The sequence below is a fragment of the Truncatella angustata genome (assembly GCF_020726525.1).
Source record: "Truncatella angustata strain MPI-SDFR-AT-0073 chromosome Unknown BKA67scaffold_1, whole genome shotgun sequence".
Lineage (NCBI taxonomy): Eukaryota > Fungi > Ascomycota > Sordariomycetes > Amphisphaeriales > Sporocadaceae > Truncatella > Truncatella angustata.
The window spans coordinates 3658865-3672252 of record NW_025763381.1 but is presented as its reverse complement, the minus strand read 5'-3'; the positions used below and the strand labels follow the sequence as shown (position 1 = coordinate 3672252).

Below are 13388 nucleotides of genomic sequence, written 5' to 3'. Positions count from 1 at the left end.
GCACGAGAGGCACGCTAGGCACGCTAGGCACGCTAGACCCGCCAGTGCATATCGTCATCGGACCCTGGCAGGGCCTCAGGCCGGGGGGGGGGGGCCAGACTGGGTGTCTCGTCTCACCTAACTTACCCACCCACGCAATTGCTGTCGCCAAAGTCGCTTACACACACATCAGCACGGGAGTGTCCCATCCCCCAAAGTCCGGGTTGGGGTTTCACTGGGAGATAACCAAGGGTCCTGCTCTGCTGGATTGAACAATACAGCGACCACCGTGACAGAGTGGAAGGCTCGGGCATCTGTTGTAGTTCCGTAGAAGCCCGTTCCAAACCACACTCTTACATCCAAGCGACGTTGGCTCACCTGGACTTGATCGGATAGCAACTCTGCGTAGGTGTCTGGGGGAAACAAAGAACAGCTCGAGCGCCGCAAAGCCAGAAGCGGACAGCCACCCCCGAGCAGAAGCGCATGCCTCCTCCACCCCGACCTGTGACCACCTCTCTCACCTCTCCCAAGAAACCGGCGGTCTATGTATCAGCCTTCTTTGGGGATTCTCCCTTGCATCATCTGCCCTGCATCCATTTTCCAGGACAAGCTCGCTTCAAAATTAGTTTCTCCCCAAATACCGACTCGACAAAGCACTCCATATTTGACTAACAAGTATAACCACCCCGCGGTCGGCCGTGTAGATCAGCGGGATCCCTGCCTTTGAAGTCCTCCCACGCCCGCGCCCACGCCTGCGCAGTACGTGCTATCACCGCGGGGCTCTTGTTGGGATATACTACTTGGCAGTCGGTGAGGCCCGGATCTGGACGACACCACTTTCTACTGCGCTATCGTCCCGAGCCTCTCTTCTGTGTTCAACGCCTATTTCCATTTACTCTCTTAATATCTTATAAACATGTCAACTTCAGACAGACCTGGCAATCAGAACCAGCAGGGCAACAGTATGACGTCCGGGGTTACCAGCACACCCGCGCCCGCTAGGTCGGGCACTCAGTCACAACGACAACGGCACGATGGTCAGTCTATCCAACTTCTTGAAAACACCGGCAGCCTTCTCACAGCACCAGAATCATGGATCGAAGTATCCTCGCACCCATCATCATCCTCTGTATCCTCGCTTGGCGACGAGATAGTCACTACTGGCTTACGAGTCGGGTCGTCCGCGTATGCCCGCAGGCGACGCTTACATCCACAATCATATAACCATCTGCTGGCGCAACAGCAGCAGCAGCAACAACAACAACAACTTGCTGCACAAGTGGCCGCCGGTACAGGCAGTCAAGATGAATACGAAGAGAGCGAAACAGACTCCGATCATGTTCTGACCTCATCGACCGAGAACATCACATCGACGCCTAGTCCAAACCCCACGCCATTGCGCAACGTCTATCCAGCTCAGACTGAATCCAGTGATGAGGAAGATGACGATGACGAGAATTCGACAGCCCTTGGCTCCCGCAGGCCGTCGGAGCCATTCCGACCTCAGCCGAATGCCTTCACCCACCCGCCGTCCCACTTGCAGCATCGTCACTCGACCAGCTCTGCGATTCCGCAACACCATCCACGCCCATCATTCAGTCAGCGCAGTAACACCAGGGTCGACCGCCGGAGCCCAAACTTCACGTCGCCCAATTATCAGGCCGATAACGATGAAGCATTACGTGCTAGCCTCACCACATTGCTGAGCTGCGCGGCGGCAGCGAGAGGGCTCAAAGAAGACAACGAGAAAAAACTAGGCGAGAGAACCGCCCAAGTTGGTAGCCAGCCAGTGAATCTCCGCTTCGTCCCTGAAAGTGAACTCATGGATCCTGCGCCGCGACCGACTGCACAAGGGAGGGTGCTCAGAAGCGACCCATCGCCTTCACCGCCTACGACAACCAGATCTGTCACACCCGAGAAAGTCAAGCGCCCAGCAACTCCGCCGCAGTCATCGGGAAAATCTCCAAGGGCCACGAAGAAGAAGAAGACCAACTCATCGCCTTTGAACGCAGAGGAAACTCTAATCAGCCCCACCCTCATGACGTGGGTCATGGGCGCTGGTGTCGTAGTGTTGGTGAGCGTGGTCGGATTCGGTGCAGGCTATGTGATTGGACGCGAGGTTGGGCGCCAAGAGGTCTTGAGTGGTCTCGGGGCTGGAAATGCTTCAGTGGTCTCAGATGGAGGAAGTTGTGGGAGAGAAGTCATCAGGAGCAGTGGCGGCACGCTGAAACGTTTCCGCTGGGGAAGCGGTATGGGTAAGGCAGTCGTTGCCTAAGCAGCATCACTATGAACTGTATGCTTTCATACAAGGAACCGGGAGCAGCGTGGAAGGATATACCTGGCCAAGCGAGAGACCTGCTGGCCACATTAGCATTGACATCATATTCGGGGCGTTTGAAAGACTGGAGTTTGCTTTAATGGCTGTAGGGTTATGCGAGTGAACGGGGCGTGACGGGACCCACGGATAAATGATTGAATACGCTGATGATATGTGGAACGAGAAATGGATTCAACAACGACTGTGGTTACGGTCGCTGAAGGGAGACAATGTTAGGTCCTGAGATAGCATTCGTTTAGAGGGGTCAAGTAACAGCAGACAACTTGAGAGCAGTAATGGAAGTGCAATGCGTTCGATTTTGAGATTATTGGGTTGTATACAAGAACTGGAATATGCTATGTGTGCGCTATGGCGGAAAGTTCCTCAGGCTCGCCAACCTAGTATCTATGTAGTCAAAAATCTCATCTTCAGCTTTTTTCTTTCCTTTTTTTCTTCTTTCCTTTTTTCCTTCTTTTCTTTTTTCTAGAACGAGCGCCTTGGTCTCTAGACTTGATGAAAGGTCCTCCCAGACCGCTTTCAAAGTTACATGTTTTCTATTCTGCAGGGGGGAGGGAGTTTTCAAAAAAAGAATCCACTGCCATTTTACAAACCAAACCCTGCCGGAACAGTATCAAGCTGTACCGCGGAAGTACGTATTTTCACTCTTCATCCAGGGCAGAAAAATGATCCTAAATCGGTTGAGCTGCATGTAGTTTCATCGCGCGACGCACCAGGCTCTGAGTCATGTATCGGGCCTTGCAAGTATTCGACTACACCCCGTGAATTGTCAACGCTTTTGCGTGGCGGTAGCTGGGGGGTGGGGATGGCGATTCGAGATGTGTCGAGCCAGCTGTCATTGTTCTCGACGAGAACCTGAACATGGTGCTCAGTCACGGATATAGTATGCAGTGCTAGTGGGTAATGAGTAAGACCCCCTGGATCGACCGAACATGAGTAAAAGTACAGCGGGAACTATCATGTCTCACTCCAGGCTTTTTGGTGACGGCCTGCTAGATCTCGGGCACGCAGCTTGTGATAGCTCTCGAGTGATCTATGAGAGACGCAAGGAACCCGGCCCGGGCACAGTAGATATCTCGCCATGACGGGCCTGCTGCTTGTTGGACAATAACTACTGAGCCCCTTCTGGGAAAAGAAGCACATGGAGATCACCTCCTCCATCTTTCCGAATACTCAAGATGCCAATGAGTGTCTCCCTGTCAGCTTGTGGAGACAAACTCTACAGAACCGTGTCTCTAGTGTAGATGACAGTATAGCTGGAATTGCTGACATGATCTTTAGAGTAACGATGGAGATTGAAACTCTGACGACCGCATCAGTCCTAAAGCTGGTCCTTATAGCACATGAGCAAGCTCTTTACCCTTAGTAGGGTACGGGGCGGTCAGGAAATTACTCCAGTCACCGAGACAACCACGCTTTCGTTGTTACAACTTGCTAAGCCGTCAAACCTGGGAAACGTAATCGCGAATAAGTTTACGAATCAGCGTTGTGACTACCGTAGAAGTCTTGCAGTTGAGTGTAGGTGTGTACGGAATTTTCAGCTCTTGGCAGATTTGGAAATTGGAATGCATGAGAACATCTCATCGGCTTACGTTTATTCATTTTGCTCTAAATCGGTTTGTGCAGTACGTACTTATTAAACGTCAGAGTCCTCGTCGTCATTAATCACAGCACGCCTCCTGGGTCCGCGGATTATTCTCTGGACGATCTCTTCGTCGTCCGTTTTTTCTAGATCGGATGCTTCCGTGGCCCGCGATTTATTCCTGCCCACAATTTGACTCATCGACGGCATATCGTCCTCGCTGTCCTGAGTTGTCGACAGGCTTGCCTTCTCATAGTATTGCTTCCCCTGCCCAAATTGTCGACCCGCCACCGAGGACATTGAAGGCGTCGTAGGCGATGTGGAGACGCGCCTCATACTGGACGTTGGCACTGCCGAAGATGTAGCAACATCGTCTCCTACAACAAAATCTTCTAGATCTGAACCATCATCGGATTCGGCTGTCAATTCAAGGTCACTGGTTCGACGGCAATCATCTCCTTCATCAGCGCTTTCATCATATACGCCTGATTGTTTGTTCTTCGATGGACGACCGCGCTTCTTCGTCGGCACCGAACGGGATGTTGCGTTTTTGACAACAGGCTTCTGGCGCCGTGGCGGGGTTAACTCTAGTGAATCTCCATCATGCACACCTCCATCGTCCTCGTCTGTAAATGTGTTGTGGTGTACAGCCTGTTTGCTCTTTGATACTGCCTTTGGTTTTTGTATCTGACGTGGTTTAGCTGGGGCTTTCCGAGGTCGAAAATTCACCTCGACTTCCTCGTCGCCATCTAACTGGGCAGTTTTTCTTTTCTTCTGTGGCGGTCGTTTTACTTCAGCAACATCTATCTCAGAATCCGAAAGATCAGAGGGTACACTTATTTCCAGATAACGACTGCCATCTAGCTGAGTATAAGATCCCTGAAACAAAGTTGGCGTTGCATGGATCTTTGCCATCTTCCGGAAGAGCTTAACACATTGTTTCGTATGCTCTCCATGCATCAAAAGCACAGTTTTGCGTAGTGTTCTTTGTGCTTCGGTCTGCGCTGTAAGATCTGCAGTGGGAACCTCTTGGACTTGGTCCTGATAATATGGCAAATTCTGGTAAGTGCTTCGGAGTTCTTCTGTCTGCCGGGAGTTGAGCCAGACTGCTTGCGCCTCGGGAATGTCGGCCACTTCGTCTTCCTCCCGAGGCTCTGCCTGAACCTTTGACTTTGTTGTATTCTTCGGCCGCTTTCCGAGCATGGAAGCAACACTGGTAAATCCGGTCTCAACGCCATCAGGCATGTGAAACTTCTTTGGTGCTCTCTTCTTCCGAGCCGCCCCCTTCTTGGGCTCTGGGAGTGACTGATTCTGCGTGTTCTCGATGGGAATCTCGACATGCCTCTTATCTACTTCAGGTTTGATGTCCCGTGGGACAATTCGCGTAGACAGATCGTGCCTGAATGCGAAACGACTTCCTTCGCAGATCATCTGCTGCATTTTATCATAGCCATCCTTTGACTTCGCATAGTTATCCTCCTCTTTTCCTCGCATAAGCAGCAGCACAACCCTTCCGGCTCTCTTTCTTCCCGTTCGTCCCATCCTTTGCAGCATCCTGATGGGGGAAGCCGAGGCATCATAACACACAATTAGATCAACTTGACCGATATCCAGCCCTTCTTCGCCGATGGAAGTGGCGACGAGCACGTTGAAAACACCCTCTTTGAACTTTTTGATCCTTTCGATCTGCTCAGTTTGCTTCATGCCGGATGACTTCGTGGTATCTGCTTGGCCGACAAAAACGGCAGCTCTTATGAGAGGCTCGTGACGGTTGAGTATGCGTACGATCTCCTCTGCACTGTCTCGGTATTCGCTGAAGACGATGATCCTTGTATTAGAAGATCCACCGTCCTCTCTGCCTTCGCCTGCGTCCATAAAATGATTGAGAATGGTTTCGGAAAGACAAGTGAGCTTCGGGTGACTGACGAAATCATCCTTCTTTAGCCAGTCACCGACCTTACCCATCATTTGCTGGAAGTCAGGTGAGTCAACGACCTGACGCTTGAATTTGGAACCCTTTGCGCCTTTGTCTTCGATCTCTTCTCTAAATCGAACCAGGTTATCATAGAAGGGTTTGATGCCGTGAAAATTCAGTAGTTTTATTGCATGGGCCAGACCCTGTAGAATAGTGAAAATCGCAAACATCATGAACTTGACTCCTTGATTAGCGGAATGGCCCGCTCTTCCCAGCCAGTCTTTCCGCGCTTTCAGCAATCCGAAAGTAGTCAGGGACATTGGATCACGACCGTAGTAAATATTTTGCTGGCTCAGTTTGTCCACCAATGGCTTCAGAGCCTTGGAAAACAAGTCCCTACAAAACACCATTTCCTCGGAAGGGTCCAGCAACTCAATGTCTTCCTGTCGGTGGTGAACATACTGCCGAATATCAAGAGAATCCTCGGTGCGGATTTCGACATGCGATATGCCGAGGCCATCAATGACTTCCTGAACTGCCTCAACTTTCGACCCTGGAGTTGCTGTGAGAGCCAGGATGCGGAAGCTGCTGGAAAACCGTCGGAGGAAGGTTACGACTTTGGTGTATGAATAGTTGCCCGTAGCTCTATGGGCTTCGTCCACCACTAGAAGCGCGATGGACTTTGGATCTGCGGCACCAGAAGATAAATCATTTTCTAAAGTTTGTGGCGTCATGAAAAACACGCGCTTTGATTTCCATTCATCCTCTCGGAGGGCTGGAGAGATCTCGCCGGTCAATAACGTGGTTTGCGATCTTGGGATACCAGCGATATTGAAGCAAGCGTCAACTTGTTGTGATACGAGTGGTTTGGTGGGGGCCACAAAAATGATCTTGGCTGTCTTTGTCCAACGATAGAAATTCAACATGACGGTGGCTGCAATAAAAGTCTTTCCGAGACCAGTAGGTAAAGCCACCAGGGTGTTGTTAAACAGCCCCTCTTTGACTATAGTATACTGATATTCTCTGATGGCCCCCAAATTTGTAGGATAAACCCATGTTTTCATGGCATCGCGGTCAATGTCGTGATGGGTTGGCTTTTCCTCTGGTAGATCGGCACGAAACTTACGTATACTATTCATGCGTTGAGCAGGCTCTGAGGCACCATTTTGGGGAGCCGCCGAACCAAAGAGCGTCATCTGCCGATAATTGGGGGCTGGCCCACCAAACCGTGCTGGCGTACGTACATTGCCGGCAGCGGCTTGCGTTACTGAGGTGTGTGGTGGACTGGAAAATGCATCATCTGGCAGGTCATCGAGGTCAATGAAGCCAGCTGCATTATGAATGCCTGATGTCGGGTTGTTCTATAACATGGATCAGCCTCGATGCAGGCAATCGACCGTATATGTTTGCAGGACGTCTGCCGAGGACGAAACGTGCTGGGTTTGGTGCACGAACCCTTTGCGGTGAATTGAAGCTATTCCCAGCCGCCACCCGGCCATGGCGTTGCACGTGGGGATGGAAATTTGAAGTGGCAGTAGGTTTGCTTGACTGGATGTTGGAAGGAAATTGGGTGGCAGCAATGATCAGATCCTCATCGAGAATGTCATCATCGAATTCGTCCGAGTCCATGACTTGGTCGACTGCACTGTCAATGTCCTGGAAGTGGTAATTGGTCGTTCAACGCGACAGGAATCCCAGCATGAGACGCGAAGGAGGCAAGGATGCACGACCGTCGAGTCGCCAACTCACCTGACCAATTAGAAAATACGCTAAGCCCTTTGGGGAGCTAAGACCCCGCCATTTCGGGCTTGATCTTCCCGCTTTAGGCAACAAGCGTGGCTGATTTGATTGTTCTTACTGTAGCTGGAGAAAGCTTGGGCCCCGATCTTTTTTCCCACTTCCTAGGGTCGCAAGCAACCAGGACAGCCTTTGTCGTCACTCGCCGATTTCTTTGTTAACCGGACCTCATTCATTTTCATTTGTTTTACCGAGTATTCCACAAACGAATCCTGCTTCACCGTTACTTCGCGCTGACCCTGCTTCTTTCACCTTCTACTCTGCAGTGGCTTTGCCCACTTTGACACACTCCACCGCACTTCTAAAGGACGAACCCGTTTCGCGACAGTGGTAGAAGCCTTCTCCCCTCCAGCTCCGTCCAGCGCTCAGCACCACCTTCCGCCAAAGAGAGAAAAGAAGAAGAAAATCATCCACCGCCGTATGGTTAAGCTTTGGCTTGCCCCACGATCGCCCTCTGACAAAGTCCGACTTTGAGACCGTTAGCACCGTGGTTGATTCCTGTCAGAATACGGTTACGCCCCAAGTCGTCCTCCGACTATTCAGCCCTCTGGCACGAGCCTCTTCGCCTGCCGCACGCAAATCACCATGGCGCCCTCCGGTCCCCGTGCCCAGCGCAACGCGCGCGGGTCCAGCTCTCTCAATAAAACTCAAGGTCGCCCTTCCGGTATAAAGAAGCGTGGAGCTGGCGGTCCTACGAAAACCGATAGAGATGGGGATCTTGTCATGGATGCGCCCGCTGCTGGTGGTCCTGGTCGTGGCAACCGCCAGTCCAATGCCAACAAATCTGCCGCACCACCCACTGGCCCCCGACGCTCTGCTCGTTCGGCCCCAGCTGGTGGTCGCGCTCCAAGACCCACGAGCCGTGCGGCAGACATGGTCAAGAAGATTATCGAGGGTGGCTCAGGCAACATGTCTTCTCGCGTTGCCGCCGGAATCGACACGTCTGGCAGGCATACACGTTCCTCCCGCCCCATTAATGCTGCGCATACCATGACATTACGAATCGGAGGTCTGAAGAACAGCAAAGCCGCTAGTAACGACGACGGCGGGCTCCGAGATCTGATCATTTTCCTCGAACGTAAAGCTTCCACCGTCGGCAAAACAAATCGCCCTGTCCACATTAAGAAGGTAAGTCCGTATATCTGATCCGATACTCTGGGGTTCTTTTAAGGTCTATGGAGCGGCACCGACTCTCCATCTCGTTGCCGTGCCATAGCTCGCAACAACGAGGAGAAGACAAGTCTATGTCCATCGGCCACGTGCACCTACCCCGGATGCCTGGATAACCAACAAGGTGTTTCTACCTTGGCTAACATCTAGCAGTCATCAATAAGGGGTGACTTTGTCTACATCACAGCAAGCAAGGAAGACGCGGAGGAAATCAAGAAAGTAAACAATTTTGACTTCGCTGGTACGCGGATTTCCGTCGAAGAAACCACCGACGGATCTGGTCCTCCACTATCTGAGAAATCTAAGGACGTCAAGGAGCAGTTGACAACGGTTCTTGGCCAACGATACAACCAAGCAGCGAAGCTGCTCGACCTGTCAGATTTGAGCCAGGATGTCATATTACAGCAGATGGATATGCTCAACCAGGCCAGCCCCGAAAAGCTATTCCGTGCGCTCATGGTTATAGTGGAACAAAGTTTCAAATCAGCCCAGGAAAGGCGCGATGGTGTTGTCAGCATTAGTCTGAAGGGCAATAACATCGACGATGTAACTCAGATTACATCGCTTGCCGATACCTTCCCAGATCTGATCAACCTGGACTTGTCAGGAAATCAGTTCAAAGACACAAAGTCTTTGCGAAAGTGGAGCCACCGCTTCCGAAAACTCGAGACCCTGCTACTCAACGACAATCCTATCGCATCCGATCCAACCCATGCCGCTGACATAATGAAGTGGTGGCCTCGACTACAGAACCTCAGCAACGTTCAGGTCAGAACCAAGGAGCAGGTGGAGGCCGCTGCACAAATACCAAAAGTCTTTCCAATCCCGCAATTCGGCTCCGATTTCCGCGATGTCAACCGCATAGGCGAAGCTTTCGTCAGCGAATTCATCGGCTTGTACGACACTGATCGTCAAGGCCTGGCAATGAAGTACTACGACGAGCAAAGCGTCTTCTCGTTTTCGGTTATGACGACACAGTCGTACATTCCTGGGTCCGTGTCGTTGCCCTGGACAAACTACATTAAGATGTCAAGGAATCACCACAAGATCACCACTCAGAATGCCCGATGGCAACGTCTGTTTGTTGGCACAGGCCTTGTGCAGAATGCTTGGTCAAGACTACCCCCTACACGGCATCCAAGTCTTAGTGCAGAGTTCGACAAGTATATCGTCGACTGCCATCCTATGAACGGCCTTGCCGATCCGACTGGACAAAACTTGGGAGGCGTTGAAGGCATGGTCATTACACTGCATGGACAATTTGAAGACCAGGACCCGGAAACACAAAAAACCGCGACAAGGAGTTTTTCGCGCACCTTCGTGATCGGACCTGGCTTTCCTGGCAGGAACGAGATTCGAGTTGTCAGCGACCTGCTGCAACTGCGCGCACATGCCCCCCTGCCTGCGCAGAGCGGAGTGCCCGAGGTTATGCCAGCTCCAGTTCCGAACGCGAACCCCACACAAGAACAGATAACGCTCGAGCTCTGCAAGCAGACCGGCATGACTATTGAGTACTCCAAGATGTGCCTCGATGTCGCCGGCTGGAATTTCGATGCGGCTTTGCTCACGTTCAACGAGAAGAAGGTGAGCATCAACGCTCTTGTTTTACGCGACTATTCTAATGAAACGTGTAGGCTTCTCTTCCGCCTGAAGCCTTTGCTCAGGTCCCTATGTGAACAAGATATCCAGACGATCACTTCCGACACTGGAGTTTTTGAAACGGTGCATTGCGAGGAGTTTATGACTGATGGAGGCCTGATTTTGAGAGAAGGGATAAAATTAACGGCCTGCGCACCAAAAGGGTTATTATGTCAGATCGTGTAGTACATATATAATGGTGGAAGTTCATTAGCATTGTAGATGAGGTCCGCGATATTGCCCCAAAAGACATCTTGCAGGCAGAACGGTCCGATGCTGAGCACAGAAATTCAAACCCCGCTGCATTGTCTTCAGGGAAAATAAAAGCATGGACTGACAGCACACGGACTCAACGGTTTATCCGTTCGAATTTCAGTGACTTTATCAAGAAGTGAAGAATGGCAACTGCTCTTAGGGTTAGCAATCCTGCAGCATTTCTCCAGCAAAACAATTGAGTCGGGTTCACCGTATCAAGCAATTGTTCCAGAGCAGATCGTAAAATCCCGTGAATCATTATTTTGTTGAGCGTAAGGAAGGCCGACCCGCTGGTACAGTTGGCACACCGTGAGCTTGGTTTCCCATGCTAGTCCATATAGGCTTCATATCACCCATTAGTTATATGGACGCATGTGTCTAATGCAATGAACTACGTGCTCATATGTGGCTGGGTTAATTCACCGAAACGTTGCAATGGGGTATTATTTTCTTCTAGATGTTGATCTTGCAGTCCAACGAGATTCGTTCGTGTTGACAATCGGCAGTCTAGTTTTGCAAGCACCAGATTCAACACCCGCACATTTGTGAGAAACAGCGTAACGTGAGGTCTTGCGAACGAGGATATATGACAAGACATACCATAGGGCACCCTATGACGAATAATCAACCGGTGCTTATGTAGTCGACGTTTTGCTAGGGCGCTTGGTGGCATTGAGTCTCACGATATTGTAATTATTAGCATCCTCGACACACAAGATGATCAACGGCAAGGAAACTTAGAATTTATCCAACCACCAATGGCAGACGCGATGTCGTGATACCGTGACCCGGTTGGCTGGCGCGCGCGTTCGCGCAGGGAAATTAGAGGTGTGAGATAACCTTACCGGCCATCTATGATTGATTCGCCGCCCGGCACTTGACCGCAAGGGCAAAGCGCTTAGGCAATGACCCGTCGGCCAGCGGCAACGTGATCGTCTGTCACGATTCTCGCAGTGTCGTCGAATTGACGTATGAGGACTTAGATATTTTAAGGGTCTCAGAGACGTCAGACCTGGATTCTACAGCAAAAAGCCAATCTCCCGCGCGGGAAGCATATGCAAGATTTCGATGAAGGTTTTGGAGGCTTAGGCCCGTAGCCGCCCCCTCCACCTTGTGTGCGGCCGGGTGGCAGAGACCGGCTGATTTTATTGTGGTGTACGAGTTTGTACATAGCTTGTTCTTCTGTGCTCATCTGGATGCATGGGTCTACCATCACATTCAACAGAATCGTTGAGACCTATGTGTGGATGAATCTACAGAGCGTGCATGCGTTGATCTTTCCAGAAGCTGTGTTTAGAGATTTTCCTACAAACGAAATTATATCTAACACACCGAGTTTACTCGAACAAAAGCGAGAATGACCCCGTGCAACGGTAGAAATCGTCCCAACGGTCTCGTTTGTCATACGAGATAACGAGTCGTGAGACATCGAATCGTTGCTCTACAGAAGGCTAAAGGGAAAACAGAATCATGCTTGTCCATACGTATTCTTCAATTAACAACACGAGACCAGAATACGACCTCTTGTGGCAACACCAATACCCATATTTCGGGTGGCGGCGTGGAGATGACCTATGAGGGCAGAAGTACCGGATAACTGCTGTAGTTGAAAAGGCGCGTAAGAATGTGGCTAGCGACACCAAATCCTCTTCAACCCCGTCTATGGACGGTTTCCGATGGGATCTGAATCAATGGCTGCTGCTTGTCGTAACTGAGGACCCGAATTTAGTTGGCGTGAGTGACGGGTACGATGGGAAACTAATTGTAACACGGTGAAGGATTTTGCGATGCAGGTTACACGACTACTGGCCACCACATGAGGAGTTCCGAGTTCCTAATCCCGTATTATGAAGCTCAAAATTCACATTTGCATGCCCAAACTCTGTCGATTTTAGGTTCTGGTTCCGAGTGGTTAGGCCTGCGGCATTGCATCTCGCCCATACAGTAGAATCTCTTTTTGTTCTTTCGTCATCCTAAGAATCGATCGTTTGTTCCCCGTACACCGTACCGTCCAAGATGTTCCGTCGCTGCACTGAATGCCAACTAGGGTCTTGGCTGTATCCTGACCGGCGTCATGGTGTAACTGAGGAGGAACGTGGCGTGTGAATAGCGCTCCGGGAAGGGAAGCTCTCCTCGCAACCGAGACCACACCTCCTCACATGGAAGTAATACTGAGTACACCTCTCTTTGAGGTCTCCTCTATTTTCTAACTGGAGAAGGGTAAGCGCATTTGTTCGCCAGCAAGGCTAGCCATCTTTCAGGGGATGCAGGGTTTCACCTATGCCATTCGGGCTAGTGCCCGCGGACAGTCTAGGGCCAGTCCAGCCAACATCGAGAAAAGCATGAACTAATTCAGCAATATTCGACGCCAGCGGCGGCCTTTCACCTCGCTCAAGTACTGAAATCCGTGTGCCCAAGAGCCGCTGGACGAGCCGAGTCTGTGCCTATCGTGTTGTTCCCCAGTGCAATGCTTGAACACTCATTAAATCCCATGGGCCATTTCGTGATTCCGTCGGAGCGCAAATCAGATACTCCATTGAGAGAGCAACGCTGGTGGAGTAGCTGGAATTCTCATCTCTGCGCACCTTGCTCCCTTTCTGCCAACGACCGACCACTGCGGCAGTCTATGTACTACACAAGCACGAACGAGGTCATACACAACAATGTCTGCCTACCTACAGTACCTACCTACCTAAGCATTGCCACAGCCGAACTCA

General features: G+C 51.0%; 3 protein-coding genes across 3 annotated transcripts; 2 read left to right on the top strand and 1 right to left on the bottom strand.

The window, feature by feature from the left end:
- Positions 1–773: 773 nt before the first annotated feature.
- Positions 774–2429, top strand: BKA67DRAFT_35935 (uncharacterized protein). Its single transcript, XM_046096408.1, has one exon. It carries the CDS (start codon positions 896–898, stop codon positions 2252–2254), a length of 1359 nt encoding a protein of 452 aa, XP_045964140.1. The 5' UTR covers positions 774–895; the 3' UTR covers positions 2255–2429.
- Positions 2430–3898: 1469 nt separating this feature from the next.
- On the bottom strand, positions 3899–7491 carry BKA67DRAFT_546484 (uncharacterized protein). Its single transcript, XM_046101397.1, has 2 exons — positions 7267–7491; positions 3899–7172 (listed from the first exon to the last, which is right to left on the bottom strand). The coding sequence occupies exons 1-2, from the start codon at positions 7438–7440 to the stop codon at positions 3951–3953; spliced, it is 3396 nt and encodes a 1131-aa protein (XP_045964139.1). The 5' UTR covers positions 7441–7491; the 3' UTR covers positions 3899–3950.
- Positions 7492–7721: 230 nt separating this feature from the next.
- On the top strand, positions 7722–10877 carry BKA67DRAFT_546481 (uncharacterized protein). The gene is made up of 3 exons (XM_046101396.1): positions 7722–8736; positions 8932–10362; positions 10413–10877. The coding sequence occupies exons 1-3, from the start codon at positions 8194–8196 to the stop codon at positions 10452–10454; spliced, it is 2016 nt and encodes a 671-aa protein (XP_045964138.1). The 5' UTR covers positions 7722–8193; the 3' UTR covers positions 10455–10877.
- Positions 10878–13388: the final 2511 nt, after the last annotated feature.

Coding starts and splice junctions, on each gene's coding strand:
- BKA67DRAFT_35935 (XM_046096408.1), top strand. CDS start 896: ATGTCAACTTCAGACAGACCTGGCAATCAGAACCAGCAGGGCAACAGT.
- BKA67DRAFT_546484 (XM_046101397.1), bottom strand. CDS start 7,440: ATGGACTCGGACGAATTCGATGATGACATTCTCGATGAGGATCTGATC. Junction 7,173..7,266: donor GCTTCAATTCACCGCAAAGG/GTTCGTGCACCA, acceptor TCCATGTTATAG/AACAACCCGACATCAGGCAT.
- BKA67DRAFT_546481 (XM_046101396.1), top strand. CDS start 8,194: ATGGCGCCCTCCGGTCCCCGTGCCCAGCGCAACGCGCGCGGGTCCAGC. Junction 8,737..8,931: donor GCCCTGTCCACATTAAGAAG/GTAAGTCCGTAT, acceptor AACATCTAGCAG/TCATCAATAAGGGGTGACTT. Junction 10,363..10,412: donor TCACGTTCAACGAGAAGAAG/GTGAGCATCAAC, acceptor TGAAACGTGTAG/GCTTCTCTTCCGCCTGAAGC.